At 33.0% G+C, this 18311-nt stretch overlaps 1 protein-coding gene across 1 annotated transcript in view; it reads left to right on the top strand.

The window, feature by feature from the left end:
• The window catches only part of LRP1B (LDL receptor related protein 1B), a 2108848-nt gene that overhangs the window by 1321254 nt on the left and 769283 nt on the right, over positions 1-18311 (top strand). Inside the window, exon 21 of the mRNA XM_066345498.1 lies at positions 211-393. Within this exon, the coding sequence (XP_066201595.1) occupies positions 211-393 (183 nt within the window). The remainder of the gene's footprint in view (positions 1-210; positions 394-18311) is intronic.

The following is an 18311-nucleotide window of genomic DNA, read 5'->3' as shown; positions in this document are numbered from 1 at the left end:
CTCTATTAATATTTATGAAATGAATTTGAAAACACTAGAGAGTATTAAAGCTGTTAAACAACTTTTTAATAAAAACAAAAAATAAAAAGCAAATATATATTCTCTCTACTATCATATTAATGCCTAAAGAAAAGAAATTATCAAGTAAAATTATGATTTATCTCCTGTCTTCTCCCTTCTACTTCTTTCTCTCTCTCATTTATATTTAAGAGATTCATTTTCCTGCTGGATGTAATGGGAATGAATTTCAATGTCATCCTGATGGAAACTGTATTCCTGATCTGTGGCGCTGTGATGGGGAAAAAGACTGTGAAGATGGTAGTGATGAAAAAAGTTGCAATGGTACTTTACGAATGTGTGATCAAAAAACCAAGTTTTCCTGTCGGAGTACAGGTAAGCAGAACATCAGGTACAGCACCTACGCTGGCTTCTTGGATGTGGAATCCTTTCAGCCTATCCTCGATCCACATCTCGTCTTTACAAAAAGTATTCTTGTATTTCTTCTAATAGGTTTGCTCACATTCTATATGTAACATTAATAATAGCTAATATTTTTTGAGTCTTTCACAGTTCTAAGAATGTTCTCTGCATGAGTCTATCAGTTTAAGAATGTTCTTCACATGAACTGTTTTACAGTGCAAATTATAGTGAAAACCCAGAGTTTTTAATGTGCTGCAGTTCAAAAAGTCAAAAGAAATTTAACCCTGCTCGGTCACAGAACCAGTATGACACAACTGGGATTTTAAAGCAGGCTGTCTGGATTCCGAGTCTTGATTTTAGAGTCCAGTAAGAGACTCACAGCTAAACCCATGGACAGCCTTCCTCTTTTCGTAAATAAATTATTATCATAAAATTTAACAAAAATTACGAGAAAAGAAAGATAAAATTATATATTTATTTTTCAACTAGTTTTCTAAATATTATTGTGCTGTTAATGGATTCCATTAGGATGAAGGACATTCAAAACTTTGATTTATTTTGAGAGTTGCTAAGGCTTTTCTTTCTTTTATGAATGTATTCTATTATTATGACTTTTTAATTTTTTTTTAGTTTACACTTGACATTATAAAACAACTTACTTTCCTCTCTATACCAGATGATGACAATTAAAAAATAAATTTCAATAACTATTGCGGTATAACTAGTGAAATAGTTAATATCATTCAAATAACTCAAGGAAGAATTTTTCATAGATTTCAGTATATATTTATGAATCATCTCTGAAATATTTTCTTCTTTTTTTTGTGACAGAGACCGAGAGAGACAGAGAGATGGACAGATAGGGACAGACAGACAGGAAGGGGGAGAAATGAGAAGCATCAATTCTTCATTGCGGCACCTTAGTTGTTCGTTGGTTGCTTTCTCACATGTGCCTTGACTGGGGGGCTACAGCAGACCGAGTGACCCCTTGCTCAAGTCAGCAACCTTGGGCTCAAGCTGGTGAGCCCATGCTGAAACCAGATGAGCCCGCTCTTAAGTCAGTGACCTCGGGGTTTCGAACCTGGGTCCTCTGTATCTCAGTCCGACACTCTATCCAATACGCCACCACCTGGTCAGGCTCTAAAATATTTTTAAAATGTGAAATCACTTTTTATTTGTTTAATTTTGAGCTCTTAATGACTTATTTTGGTCCCTCATAAGTATCTGAAGCAAAAAGTAAAACAAAAGTTATCACAACTGTGATTAAGCAAACACCCCAGAAACCACATATTCCATGGTCATTTAAAGTTATAAAAATGGTTTTTGGGTCCTGGCTAGTTGGCTGATTGGTAGAGCATCAATCCAGCTTGTGGATGTCCTGGGTTTGATTCCTGCTCAGAGCACATAGAAGAAGCGACCATCTGCTTCTACACTCTTCCCTCTCCCCATTCTCTCTCTCACTTTCTCTTTCCCTCCTGCAGCCATGGCTTTACTGGTTTAAAAACATTGGCCCCAAGCTCACAGGATGGCTCTGTGGAACCTCTGCCTTGGATGCTAAAATAACTTGTTTGTAAGCATGGCCCAAAATGGGCAGAGCATCGGCCCCTGATGGGGTTGTCAAGTGGATCCCAGACAGGGCGCATGCTAGAGTCTGTCTCTCTATCTCCCCACCTCTCACTTGGAAAAGAAGAAAAATAAATGAATTGTGTTTTTTTTCCTTAAACATCTTTTGATTACAATTAAGCACTCACATAAGAAATACAAGCTAATGTGCACATAGATAAATATTCTTGAGGCCCATTCTTAGTAAGGAAGTTTTGTTTCCAAAACGGATATTTTCCAACACTGTTTTTCAAAATTATGTGATTCTTTTCAGTAATTAAGTATCTCAGTTTTTGGGTTATAGCTTAGAAGAATTTGACTTTCAGCTTAGAAATTATCTTTCTGGAACATATATTAATTGAGAATTAATAGATGAATAACATTAATGTTTGAGTTAGTGTCTGAATAAATATTTTTTTATTTAATAGGATAATTCTAATACCAAAGAGCTAATTATTAGATTCAGGTTAACAATATTCTAAACATATGTAGTGTATAATTTTCTTCATATTGCTTCTGGCATTGTTTGTGCTAGTGTTGCAATATATCAGACAACAGTCTTTAACAAGTATATGAATAAGAACCTGGCAACACTATACTGAAACAAAATATAAATTGCTGTAGAAAATACTAAGCTAAAACTAACTGAATATGTTATCAAGATTTAGCAGATTTAGAGGTGAAGCATAAAACCAGGCAGAAAGTTATTTATGAAAAAAATTATAAATAACTTTATAACACAGTAAGTATTAAAAGCTATATCTTAATAAAAACTGGTTTGACCAATCTATGACAGATAATATGTTAAGAAAATATATAACAATAATTAACAGGGTTAATTACAGTTAATAGAAAATTTCAAGTGCTTTTAATTTGTCTTATATATGTATATTTATATTTTGCAATGAACTCATAAAACAGCTTCCTCTGAATATGTCTCAAAAATAAATCTGAAATATGATGTGGATGATCAATGTAGTAGGAAGGAAAAAAAAAACTTTTCCTTCTTACCACCTTAGATTTATTGACTGAGACTCTGTAAATTAGACTGATAAAATTCAGGTAAACAATGAAAAAAACACAGAAGTTTATTAACATATGCATCATGTGTATAAATGGGAGAACTCAGTGATGAATAACTCTAAAGGGTGGTTAAAACTTGGGCTTATTTAGCATCTTAGCAAGGAAGAGCAAATATTTAGAAAAAGGATGAGGCAAAGGAAAAGACTTTGAGTTCCTAGTGATGGCAATTTGTAGAAAGGTAAATATATAGGGAAATTGATGCAAGATAAGGTTAGCCCTGGCTGGATAGGTCTGTGGGTTAGAACATCATCTCAAAGCTCGTAGGTTGCCAGTCGGTCCCTGGTAAGAGCACATACAGGAACAGATCAATATTCTTGTTCTCTCCTGCTCTCTCCCTTCTTTTCTCTAAAATTAATAAAATAAACATTAAAAAAGATAAGGACTGGTTAATAAAATTTATCTGAGTTCATCTCAGCACTGGCTTTCCATCTTCTTCATGGCCAATAAACTTCACTGGGAAGGAGGCTTATAACAGTCCTCATTTTGAAGAGGTTTATACTTTTAGTCAGATATAGGAAGCTTTGGAAGTCTTTTTTAAAGCATAATTTAGCATAATTTTCATGCTAAAGTGGCATATATTGGGGATAGTATATTTTGATTCTATATACTGGCTATCTTTGGAGAATTGGATTCCAAAAGTCACTTTTAGGATTTAGATTATAAATAAATAATGTTGTTAATAACACATCCGGTGCTTCTAACAATCATTATATAAACCATAATATAAACCATCAGCTACTAATATAATCGTAAATTGGTATAGTATGTACCAATCTATTTAAGGAGTTATTAATTATAAATTAGTATACATATTTGTGATAGACTTTTGTGAGTTCTACAGACATTGAAATGAACTACACATATAGGCATTGGATTAGAAATATGTGTGCATCATCTTTTTAATATTTAAAATTTTACTTTAATTAAATTCTTACTTTTACAAGCTAAAAGATCTCTAAACTACCCAAGATGTTGAATCAGAGCTATATTTATTTTCAAAGATTTCTAAGTGCTAGCTTAAGCATTAAAGGTTTTTAAGGTAATCAACTTATATTAGGCAGTTAAAACATCTTTCCTATAATACATAATGTGCCATCTTACTGTTAAAATATATGTTCACTAATGTTTCTTTATTGCAATAAAGAAGAGAATGAGAGCTAAATTAAAGTGCAATATAGCCATTATCATTGAACACTTTCTACTCTCTAAGAACATATCTCTGGTCAAGAATTATATTCTTCTACATGTGGTCTATCACAACCCAGAGCACATAACACTTATAGAATACAATTCAGGAAGAAATTTCAAGTTCAGAACTCATGGAAAAAAATTCAGAAATGCCATCTTCAGATTGCTAAATGAAAAACAACCTTAGATATTATACAGAGACAGAAAAGTTGTGGGGTAAATAAGCCCTCTACCTGCCCACATATAAAAACTCATTTAAAGATAGAGAGTACTGCCTGACCAGGCGGTGGCTCAGTGGATTGAGCATTGGACTGGGATGTGGAGAACCTAGGTTCGAGACCTGGAGGTCGCCAGCTTGAGCGCAGGCTCATCTTGTTTGAGCAAAAGCTCCCCAGATTGGACCCAAGGTTGCTGGCTCGAGCAAGGAGTTACTCGGTCTGCTGAAGGCCCACAGTCAAGGCACATATGAGAAAGCAATCAATGAACAACTAAGGTGTCGCAATGAAAAACTAATGATTGATGCCTCTCACCTATCTCTGTTCCTGTTTGTCTGTCCCTATCTGTCCATCTCTCTAACTCTTGCTGTCTCTGTAAAAAAAAAAAAAGAGTATTGTTTAAAAATATATGCACAATAATTTTTAATATAGCAGACTTTAATATTAAAGTAGAAAAAAAGTATTTCCTATCAGAAGTGGAACTACTTGATAGTTATTATTCATTCACACAATGAACTACTCTAATGGCATTAAGAATATTTAAGAGCCTGACCTATGGTGGTGCAATGAATAAAGTGTCCAATTGGAATGCTGAATTTTCTGGTTCAAAATCCTGGGTTTACCTGGTCAAGAAACATATAAGAAGCAACTACTACAAGTTGATGCTTCCGTCTCCTCCACTTCCCTCACACCTTCCTCTCTCTCTCTTCTCTCTAAAATGAATAAAGATAAAATTATTTTTAAATTTTTAAGAAAAAAAATCATATGAAAATGGAACTTTAAATCCATAGCTTATATTCTCTACTGCTAAAAACAGAGAGGTAGTGATAAAATATAACAGGAAACAAACAAAATATATCTCTGATTAATAGATATAAAACAATATGGCAAGTGATGAGCTACATTGAAACTGGATGGCTGTTTATTTAGGGTGAGTATGGAGGCCATTAGAAATGAACACGTGTTCAGATCTGTGGGTTAATGGGAAATAAAGCTGTCCCACATAAGATTGAGGACTGCAGCCAGGCTCATAGCTGAAAATCATAAACCAGAATGGGAGACTCCTTGGCTCTTGAAAGAAAAGGAAAACTAAATAAATCAGAGCAAAACAAAATAAAAAAATACTCTTTGTTGCTGTCTAGTTGTGCCTAGATAGATAGGAAACCGTAGGCCAAACCTCTGGCTGGTGTAGAGACTAAATCTGATGCAGTCTGAACTAAGAGTGCTGAAAATAATGCTGGGGGCTGAACTGAAAGCCGAAATACCTGTAAATAGAGGTGAGTAAACACACAATGTCCGAGAGAAAATTGACAACCCTATTCAAGGAGAGATTGCAAACCAAAATTTTAAAATGCATGAAGAAAACTATCTCTAATAAAATCAGCCATTACAATCAATCATTATAAAATGAATTTACTCAATATTAAATAAAAATGAGATTCAAGTCTTTAGAAAAAGAGTTTAAAATAAGTATGTTTGGGATCCTCAAAGAGAAAATTATAGAAAAATCCCTAAAATGAAAAAGAAGATAGATATGTAGATAGATGATATATAGGTATAGATAGAAATAGATGACATGCAGAATAATTATAACAGAGTTAAGAAGAAGACATACTACATTTGAGAATAAAATATATCAACATGAAAATTTAAATACTAGGCTGGATTCAGAGAAAGTGATTTATGAAATAATAATATTTAGTTCACCCAGAAAGGATCACAGAAAAACATAAAAAAAATGTGTAAAAAATAGAAAGAGAAGTCAATATACACGTTTAGAAGGGTACAACAGATACTTTAAAAAATTTTATGAGAATGTAGATACTAGTAGAAAAAAACAAAAACACAAATAAAATGATTAAGGTTTTCTTGAATTGAAGAACTTGCTTCTTCATAAAGATATACATTTAGACTTAAACCTCTATAAGTCATTTTGAAATTACAGAACATCAGATATTAATACCACCAGAGATAAAATCAGATGGCATTAAGAAATGCCAAAAGATAACAAAGTTATTAGAAACTAAGAGAAAAACATTTTCAGGCTAGTATTCTATACTCTGCTAAAATAGATTCCAGATAATAGACATACAAAGTATAAGGCATTTTTTCACATAAAGCCTCAGTAATAATAATAATAATATATAATAATATATATATAATAATAAGTAGGAATTCATGAGAGATACGTTTAGGCACCAGAAAAAAATATTTTATGATAAAAATATAATCTTCAATAAAGGTTTTTCAACCTAAAATGTTTTATATTAAATAAATACTATAAATTTTTACACTGCAACAGTTACAGAAACCAGGATGAGGAAGCATTACTAGAAACAAGAAATTTTATGTACTTAATTCTGACCATGAGAAATAAAGTGGAAGAAAAGTAAGAAAACCTGTATAAGATCTAAGTAACTAATGCTTAAATCAAACTAATACAGATACAACTCTATTTTTAGAAGGTAAAATTCTTCTTTTACAAAGGTCATGAAATATTTTTAAGTGAGCATTTATAGTCACAGTAAACTTAAATAAATTCCAGAAAATATAAATAATGCTGACAACACTCCTTGGCCACAGTACAATAAATATAGTAATTATGCAGAGTGAACTACCCTTCCCCTTGAAAACTTAATAATAAAATAAAACACTATCTTGGTTCTAGTAGTTTGCCATTTTCACTTGAGAGGATTAAAATTAAAAAAAATATATTAAAAATGCTTTTTCCAAAATTATATGAAATGAAAGTTTAATATACAAAACTTAAAAAAATGTAATAACCATTTAAATAATTTTTATGCTTGTAATATTTATGTTTCTAGAGTTACTAATGGTTAAGGAAAACTGATCTAAGAATTGTTGAGACATTTGTATTTATATCATTAGAGTCTGGTGTTTTAAGAGGACAGTGGTGTTTGGGTTGTGGTTTAGGGAAGTGTGAAGAAATTTCTGAACACCCTCAGCTTTGGGGTAGTAACTGCAATGGGTTGGGGTCCTTCACAAGCTTCCCTAATCACACACCCCTAAATCTAGGGTGTGGCTCAGCATTCTGTTTAAGGTCCAGGAAATACTTTCTTCCCCAGTACATTCTAAGCTGTGGTCTGATGAAATACTAGAGCAGGAATATTGTAGAGAAAGCTTCAAATTGTTTTAAAACAAATTATTTAACGTTATATAACTAATATAATATTCATCATTTTTTTCTTATGCTTTATTATATCTTTCAAATCTCTTGCAGTTAGATGAAAGCCAAGTGACTAATTTTAGCCAATGGGCTGTGAGTAAAAGTGACTATGTCACTTCCATGCTAATCATTTAAGCTATAGTGAGCATTCTTCTGATTTTCTTCACCTGCCACAGTGACCTTTTAAACTGTGGGTCTAAAGGGCATATGTACAAGGTGGAGGAAAGCTTCCTGACCCTATACAATTTTATGTGATTGAGCAATGAACGTTAATTGAGTTAGATCACCAGATTTCAAGGTTTATTACTGCAGCATAATTTATCTAATTAATGCAACATCTAATTCAAGAACTTAAAAAATGACAAGCCATACTAAAGAAAAACAGACACACAGATTTAAATTTGAAATTCTGAAAAAGGAAATAAAAATCACATAATTTGAAAGTTCCAGAACTAAGTATTTTAAAGAATAACTAAAATTGCTAACATACATTAACTGATTTAATAAAGAAGAAAAAATTGAAAAGTACATGAGAATGGGAAAATAATCACAAATGCTATAGGAAATTATAAAAGTCATATTTTGCAACATCATAGAAATGAACCTAAAAACCTGTATTAGTAAAATTATGTACTTAAATAATGGACAATTTATTTTTTAAAAATAGAAAAAAATATTAAAATATTCCCCTCTCACCATTTTACATAAAGCTACAAGTCCAGCTGAAAAATCCTTTTAGTTATTTAGGAAACATTGTTACAGTGCAATTTCATCTCCTATAGATCATTTGAAAGGAATAAAAGTTTTTAAGTTATTCTTTTAAACAACATAATATTGCTTTTAAACCCCCAAAGTTAGCACTCCCTTATGAACACCAAAAGAATAGACCACATCTTTTATAACCATCGATTGCTACATCATGCTAGATAAAACATGACCAAATCCAGCAACATATTAAAAAAAACAAACACCTTGAAAAAGCACCCTCTTAAAAGTAAGAATAGTACAAAACTGAAGAAGAAGCAACAACAGAATATTATATACAGGTAATATAGAACAAACTGGGAGAAATATTTGCAGCATAGATTGCAAATAGTTAGATGCCCCAATACATAATAGCTCTGTGGTATCAGTATATAGAAATACCAACAATCTGTATAAAAGTGGGAAAAGTTTATAGAAACAAATACAAAAGCTCTTAAACATGTGAAAAGATAGTCAACTCCATCATAAGAGAAATTAAAAACTATAGTGAGATTCCATTTTTTTGCAACACACATGAAAATATTCATAAATAGAATACCTTGCAGTAATTTTAAAGAATGGAAATCACTACAGTATACTGACATGAACATTTCCCTCTGATTAAGTGTTGAGTAAAAAATGAAGACCACAATAGTCAGCATGGTACGTATTATTTACTTAAATAAATGGAAGTATGTTATATTCTGAAATAAAAAATATTTTTAGGAGGAGTCAACAAAACTATTGTCATTGTTCCTCACTGAATAGAGGGAAAGGTTCACTAGAGAAAAAGAACAAAAAGGTCATACTTGTTCTGTCTCTTTTGATTGGCTTTTCTTTCTAAGAGTGGTGATAGATTGGTACTGACCTCTATACCTTTCGCTCTAGATTTTATTGGGAAAGAATACATAAATTTTCAAGTCAGGGACCAGGGTAGGATTAACAGCTAAAGATGATGTAGTCTTTAGCAAAAGAATGTAACAAAACTAAATGACACACTTGGGGATTTAACTCTGACAGTGGTTTGATAAACGTGTTCTATTCCAAACCTTTGTGTAATGAAAATCCACTCTGAGCTTTTGGGAATGCAAAAGATTATTCTTTTCTGTTTAAATTGTTTTTTCTTTTATTATTATGTCATTAAATACAAAGTAAAATGGTAAATTTGATCATTGTCAAAAAATCAGTCCAGCTAATTAGAACTAAATATAACATGCAATAAAATAGTGATTTTGTTAAAATTATATGATGAATTGTGTCTGAAGAGTTTTTAAACACAGTGCTATTTTTTTCCTTCCTGTAACCAACCCTATGCAGATTTTTATTTATTTCTTTTTTTATTTTATATTTGGTTGTATTTTAAAATTTATTGTGTTACCATGAATTCAAACTTTTATTTATTTCTGACAAAAAAATTAGGTGAGTTCTGGGCCTGACCTGTGGTGGTGCAGTGGATAAGGTGTCAACCTGGAAATGCTGAGGTTGTGAGTTCAAAACCCTGGGGCTTGCCTGGTCAAGGCACATATGGGAGTTGATGCTTTCTGCTCCTCCCCCCTTCTTTTTTTTCTCTCCCCTCTCTATAATGAATAAATAAAATCTTTAAAAAAAATATGGTGAGTTCTGCATTGCCCATGTGCTGTAAAGATAATGGAATACTTTTCATATTGCTTCTTATGAGCCTTGTATATTATCTTTTGATTCTTCCATTGGCAGTCATCAATCCTTTGCTGCATTCCTTTTCTTCTCTTGCTTCAATCCTGTCTCTAAAGAAGAATATTTCTTCCATATTGCCCAGAGGGGCTCTTCAGTAGATACTGATCCTGTGACCTTCTCCATCCTATGGGACCTTAGTCATTGTACTTGCTTATATCTTCAGTTTCGTACTTCACTCTAATTTTTCTTCTGTTCTATAAATATATCTAATGCAATTACTGCAAAAATATTTTTAAAATTTTTATTAGCTTTTCCTGTCTTCCTTCTTCCTATCAATAAATCACCAAGTGTAGTGTCCTGAGATGCCTTATCTCGCTCACTCCTTAACTGTCTGTAATTAAAATTCTATGCCTATCTTTGATGGAAATTGCTGTTTCAGTGGTCAACAGGGATGATATCTCAGTTTATACTTTCTTCTTCTTTAGACCTGCATTGCTATGCAGTAATTACATGAGTTCAAATAAGTTATTTAATCTCTCTAGGTTTTAATTTCCTGATCAATAAATGAAAGATAATAATAGCTGATAAGCCTGACCTGTGGTGGCACAGTGGATAAAGCATCGACCTGGAAATGCTGAGGTTGCCAGTTCGAAACCCTGGGCTTGCCTGGTCAAGGCACATATGGGAGTTGATGCTTCCAGCTCCTCCCCACTTCTCTCTCTCTGTCTCTCCTTTCTCTCTCTCTCTCTGTCTCTTCCTCTCCTCTCTAAAAAATGAATAAATTAAAAAAAAATAGCTGATAGAACGTATAAAATGTGCCCAGAGGACAGTACAAGCTTAATAAATGGTACCTTGAAAAATTACTACTTCACTCTGACTTCTTTCTCTGGAACATATGTCCTCTTGAAACCTTTTATTCTTCTTTGTTTCCCCCCAAGTTTTACTGAGAAGTAATTATGTACTTGAGTGTGTGAGTTTAAGGAACACAGCATGAAGTTTTGTATGAAATGATTATAATAGGTTTAATTATCACCTGTCATCTTATATAGATAAAATAAAAAAGAAAAGATATCTCCTTGTGATGAGAACTCTTAGGATCTACTCTCTAAACATTGATATATATGTCATACAGCAGTTTAACCAGTCATTATGATGCTATAACTGGAAGTTTGTATATTTTTATCACTTTCCTCTTTGGACAAGGCCGTCCAGGGGTGAGGACGATGGAGATGCAGAGACCCAACTCTAGAGACCAAGTTCAGTGACGAAGATTCACTTTATTCAGGAAGTAAGCTAGCTTATATCCACAGGTTCAGCCTATAGGGTGTTATAGCATATTCTTTAAAGCCAATGGCTAAAATGATCAGGGAGCTGCCTGGTTGGTGCTGAGCCACCTCCCCACAGTGGGCAAGCTCCCTCCTGGATGTGCCTAGGAGGGTTTCAGGTGCTGGAGTGTTTTCACAGCATTGCATCAGCCACAGCTGCTAGGAATGCGCTCTGTGCTCTACCTACATTTCCCCCTTCTCTTTTAATTGGGGCCAGTTGGACTTGATGAATGACAGGTTGCTGTTGTTCTCTCTATGGGCAGGATAATGCCAGGGTGGGAAAAAGCAGCCCAGACATGGGAGCTGTGTGGTTGGCACTGAGTTACTTCCTTACAGCAGGCGAGCTCCCCGCTAGGTGTGCCTAGGAGGGTTTCATGTGCTGAGGTGTTCTCACAGCATTGCATCAGCCACAGCTGCTAGGAATGTGCTCTGTGCTCTACCTACATTCCTATAATTCACTTCTCCCCTACCTCCTGAAAGGAATCACAAATCTGATCCCTTTTCTAAGAGTTTGGTGGAATATTTTTAGAATTCCTTTAATAAGTGAGATATTAGAGTACAGAGGTCTCTCGTCTATCACAGGGGTTAGGTCCCAGAACCCCCCACCATAGGCAAAAATCCACCAAGTAGTGACCTTATATTTATTTTATTGTATATATATATTTAAAGGCTTTATAAACCCCTTTCACACTCTTATAAACCTTTCCCACACTGTTAACCTTTCCCACTCTCTTATAAACACTTTCTATGTGTTTTCTGTATGTGCGAGTTTTTGTTTATTCATCTACTATACGCTATATATTTTATTTTTATTTAATATTCTTTTAATGTTTTAATTATTTTCTATATTTTTATATTGTTTTCAATTAAAAGGCTAGAAAATGCTTATTTTACCACAAAAATAATTAAAATAATAAATATATAAAATATCTATATACTGCAAAATCCCGTGATACAGGGAAAATTCTGCGATACAAAATTAGATATATACAATTTAAAAATACATTGAGACCACAAAAAGTGAACCACTATATGGTGAGGGACAACTGTATTTTATTTTTCTCTGTCTGACATATAAGTTAGTATAATAACTTCAAGGTTTATCCATGTTGTTGCAAATGGTAAGATTTTCTTTTTTTTTTTTAAATACATTCATCAACCTTTTATTTTATTTTATTTTTTAATTTTTTTTTTTTTTTACAGAGACAGAGAATCAGAGTGAGGGATAGACAGGGACAGACAGACAGGAACGGAGAGATGAGAAGCATCAATCATTAGTTTTTCGTTGTGCATTGCGACACTTTAGTTGTTCATTGATTGCTTTCTCATATGTGCCTTGACCACGGGCTTTCAGCAGACCAAGTAACCCCTGCTTGAGCTAGCGACTGTGGGTCCAAGCTGGTTAGCTTTTTTGCTCAAACCAGATGAGCTGTGCTCAAGCTGGCAACCTCGGGGTCTCGAACCTGGGTCCTCAGCATCCCAGTCCGATGCTCTATGCACCGCGCCACCTCCTGGTCAGACAGATTTTCTTATTTTTTATGACTGAATAATATGCATATACACTCATACCACATTTTATTTGCTTATCCATTGATGGACAATTAATTTGCTTCCATGTTCTGACTATTGTAAATAATACTGCTATGAACATAGGGTTGTAGATATCTTTTTGCATTTGTATTTTTGTTTCTTTTTAATTTTTTTGGATATATTCCTAGAAGTGGAATCACTGGATAATATAAAAGTTCTGTTTTTAATTTTTAAGGATTTTTCATGCTGTTTTCCATAGTGGCTGTATCAAATTTACAATTTCACCAATAGTGCACAAAAGGGTTTTCTTTTCTCTACAACCAGGCCAGCATTTGTCACCTCTTGTCTTTTTTATAATGGCCATTCTAACTAACAGATATGAGGTGATATCTCATTGTGTTTTTAATTTGTATATGACTAGTGATGTTGAATGTCTTTTTATGTACTTGTTGACCATTTTTATAACATCTTTGGGAAAATCTGTTGAGGTTCTTTGTTCTCCTCTTTAGTTGATATATATATACCTCATATATATATATATATATATATATATATATATATATATATGAGAGACAGAGAGTTGTGTGAGTTCTTTATATATTTTAGACGTTAACCCCTTATTTAATATATGGTTTGCAAATATTGTTTTCCCATCCATAGTTAATGTTTTCACTTTGTTGATGATTTCTTTTGCTGTGCAAAAGCTTTTTTGATTTGTCTCACTTATTTTTATTGTCTTGCTTATATTTTGGGTATAATTTCCAAAAAATTATTACCAAGAATCATGACAAGACTTTGTTTCTCAGTTTTCTTTTAGGAGTTTTATGGTTACAGGTCTTACATGTGAGTATTTAATACAGATTGAGTATTTTTGTTTTTGTTTTTGAGTGGTGTAAGATACAAGCCAAGTTTTATTTTTTTTATATGTGAATGTTTAATTTTTACAGCATCATTTATTGAAGAGAATGCCTTTTTCCCATTGAGTATTCTCAGTTCCCTAGTCAACTATTAGTTGGTGATATGTGCTTGAGTTTATATTGGTGCTCTCAATTTTGTTTTATTGCTCTATTAACCTGTTTTTATGCCAGTACACATTGTTTTAATTACTACAGCTTTATTGTACAGCTTGATCAGGAAGTGCATTGCATTTCCCTTTACTTTATTTTTCTTTCTCAGCATTTCTTGAGCTGTTTGTTTTCTTTTGTAGTTTCATATTTATTTTAAGAGTGTTTTTTTTCTATTTCTGTAAAACATGCTATTGGAATCTTTATAGGGTTTGCCTTGAATCTACAGATGACTTCAAGTATTATTATCACTTTAACAATATCAATTCTTCTACTCCATGAACATGGAATACTTTTCTATTATTTTTGTCTTTGTTTCTATCATCAATGTCTTATAGAATTCCCGTCCTTGATTAAATTTATTCAAATGTATTTTATTGATTTTGAAGCTATTGTAAATGGGACCTATTTCTTTATTTCTTTTACAAAAAATTCATTGTTAGTGTAAAAACCTTTCCTTCCGAATTCTCACATTGAATAGTCCTCCTTTTTCATTTAGCTTTAATACTTTATTTCATGGTCCCTTACCTTTTTTCCCTCTGAATCTTGCTTTTATTTATTTCAAAATATTTTCTGAACACATAATATATGTCAGAAATCACATATATAGATTTTCTCTTAATTCATTGCTTTGCTCCTACTTATCTTTCTTCAAGGTGTTCATAACAATCTTTTCTGTTCCTGAAGTTTCACTATCACCTCCAGATAAATGTCTCTAAAATTTCTGTTACTGAAAATTTCCACTTGTTTCAAGCCCATTTTTTCCAATGTAATGCTAAGTATCCTCCTCCCAGACACCAGAATTTTTTCCTCATTTTTTATTTCTGTTAGAACCATCTTTAATGTTTACACATAGGAATTTAAAGCAGAAATCACCTTTTCACATGCTTACATTGTAATCAGTCTCCAGGATCTACCAATGCTACCTCTATAATTTATCTAACATCATCAATTTAATTCTTTCTACTCACATATCATAGTCTAAGTTGAAGAATAAATTATTTCTCACTAAAAACTTAGTGTGGCCTACTATTTTCTTTCGACAATTATTATCTAAATACAGGGGTCAGGAACCTATGGCTCATGAGCCACATGTGGCTCTTTTGATGGCTGCATCTGGCTCACAGACAAATCTTTAATAAAAAAATAATGTTGCCTGACCTGTGGTGGCGCAGTGTATAAAGCGTCGACCTGGAAATGCTGAGGTCGCTGGTTCGAAACCCTGGGCTTGCCTGGTCAAGGCACATATGGGAGTTGATGCTTCCAGCTCCTCCCCCCCTTCTCTCTCTCTCTCTCTGTCTCTCCCTCTCCTCTCTAAAATGAATAAAAAAAAAAAATAATGTTAAAAATATAAAACATTCTCATGTATTACAATCCATTCATTTCCTACTGCTCATGTTCATGGTTGCAGGTGGCTGGAGCCAATTACAGCTGTCCTCCGGGACAACACCAAATTTTTATTGGATAATGTGTAACATACATGGGTTGATGTATGGCTCTCATGGAATTACATTTTAAAATACAGTGTGTCCGTAAAGTCATGGTGCACTTTTGACAGGTCACAGAAAAGCAACAAAAGATGATAAAAATGTGAAATCTGCACCAAATAAAAGGAAAACCCTCCCGGTTTCTGTAGGATGATGTGGCAGCATGTGCATATGCGTTGATGTTGATGTAACACCGTGTATACAGAGGAGCAGACCATAGCCATGCCAGTCGAGATGTGGATGGTACAGAGGAAAGTTCAGTGTGTTCTGGGGCTCGCTAAATTCGAATCTGTGACCAAAGTGCAACGTGAATATCGGCGCATTTATAACAAAGCACCTCCACATAGGAATAACATTACTCGGTGGGATAAGCAGTTGAAAGAAACCGGCAGTTTGGTGGAGAAACCCTGTTCTGGTAGGCCATCAGTCAGTGACGAGTTTGTAGAGGCTATACGGGATAGCTACCTAAAGAGCCCTAAAAAATCTGTGCGTGAGCCCACATCGAACTGCACTGAATAGGTATGAAACTGGGAGAGTTTTCCTTTTATTTGGTGCAGATTTCATATTTCTATCATCTTTTGTTGCTTTCCTGTGACCGGTCAAAAGTGCACCATGACTTTACGGATACACTTTATGTGGCGTTCATGGCTCTCTTAGCCAAAAAGGTTCCCAACTCCTGTCTTAATACATTCAACACTCAACTTCGGCTTTCTCTTAATTCACAAGCTATAACTTGAATACATACTCCCTCAAAATCTTTCAATGCTTTTCATTGTCTATAAAATTTAAAAGCACGTCTTTAATTAGTAATGACATTTTATAAACTGTGGCCCCAAACTGCCTCATTATTGCTACTGGAACAAGTCCAACTATTATTTTTTCCTTTTTGTACATTTATATAGGAGTTTATGTGTGGGTTAGATTGAGCAAAGAAAGCTGAAACTGTATGTGTTCAAAATTACCATTAAACACCATCCATAAAACTCAATACACATGGTTCTGTATGTATAGTTATAATTAAAATTTGTAGTTGCAGCTAAATTATTAGAAAAATAATTTTTAACCTAAAATATGAATACATATACAAAATAGAATTTTGCAGTGGGTCCACTCAGAAATGAAAGAAAGATGAATTAAGGAAGAGTTGATTTACTTCTATCATCTATGCCCTGACACATTTCCATGATTAGCAGGATTAATTATCATGCTATTAAATTGTCATTTTTCTCCATTTTTATGATTTATTTTCTTCCCCCACCAAAGGGTATTTCTTTGAATGTTAAAATGACACATAAGGTAGCTGTCTATATGTAATGCTTTTTATCTGGTGCTCATATGTGATGTTTATAGCTATCTTTTAAAACCCCTTTCTAAACAAAATCTCTGTAAATCTTATCTCAGCCCTCCAATCATAAATATTTCCTAACTCTGTGAAATTCCATAGCACTTTGTGAAGATTATATTACTTTTATTATTTTTATATATCTTAATACTAGAATATTTGTTACAACTAGATTAATTGTTCCATTGGGTCAGAAATATTTGTTTTGCATCTTTTTACATTCTTTAACAACTAACCAAACACATAACACTCAATAAATGTTTGCTGAATTGAGTTGAAGACAAATATTAGAGAAATAAATTATGTGACATTAAAGAGTAGTAGTATAAAAACTAGAAGATTGCAATTCAAAGACCAGTATTTAAAAAGAAATTATAAATATATTGTTGAGTAAGTCCATTATTATTTCCTCAAAGATTCACTTCTCTTCATACACATATTCTTAGTATTAAATGCTAGTCATAACCTGGAGCAGAAATTATCCTGTTATAGCCTGTGCTATCTTTTAAGTCAAACAGTTTACAAAGTGATAAATCTATTTTTTAAATAGCCATTCAGTTAAATAGAATTTTCTACAGATGCCTAAAAACTGCTAGTTTTCCTTTGTGATTGATATTCATAGCTTTTAAACTGACTGTATATTTTAAGGTAACAGGAATCAAAATAGTCCTTATAATATCTTGTGTGTGTGCATGTGAAATTTTACTAGCTGTCATGATAACAACATGCTTATTTTTGTGATTTCTGTTTGTTATTTTTTGTTGTTGTTACTTGCCATTCTTATTCTTTTTGCTAAAGGTCAACACTATAGTCCCATAGGGCCCCTCACACAAAGTTATCAAGTTGAAACATAATTACAGTAAATTAGAAAATTTTACCATAGAACTAAACAATAATAAAAACCTAATATTGTTTTTCAGCATGTGATGTATTTTTAAAGAACAATTATTTAAGACAAAGTGATTTACTTGGTTATTTAAACATATTAGAGCACATTTAAAATATTTTTAAGTTTTGGGGTCTTAACTATTGAACGTTTGCAATTTCTAAAACATTTTTATATTGTTAATCTTTATTTTGTTTTAGTAAAAATAATTTGACATGTCTTACGTTCTTATATATAAAGGAGGAAAATTAAACAAAAAAATCTGTAATAATTCTTCTTTCAAGATGTTATGACTAAAGACTTCACTATGGAAGGATTTGTCTTGATATGAATCAAGTAAATTCAACTTTTTATTTTTTATTTTAATTTATTGTGTCTACATAGATTCTAGTGTGCCCCCAAATGCATCCCCCCTCCAACATGTTTTCCTCAACATCCCCCTTGCCCGCTTCCCTGCAACGTCCTCTTCCCTTCCCTCCAGGATTTGATTTTCTGCTTTCTATAAAGCAGTGTTATGTATATATAATTTCACCAATCTTTTTCCCTTTTCTGATCCCATCCTATCATCCTCTTTCACTCTGTCCA

Source organism: Saccopteryx leptura, chromosome 7 (assembly GCF_036850995.1).
Source record: "Saccopteryx leptura isolate mSacLep1 chromosome 7, mSacLep1_pri_phased_curated, whole genome shotgun sequence".
Classification (NCBI taxonomy): domain Eukaryota; kingdom Metazoa; phylum Chordata; class Mammalia; order Chiroptera; family Emballonuridae; genus Saccopteryx; species Saccopteryx leptura.
This window is presented reverse-complemented; position numbering and strand designations above follow the sequence as displayed.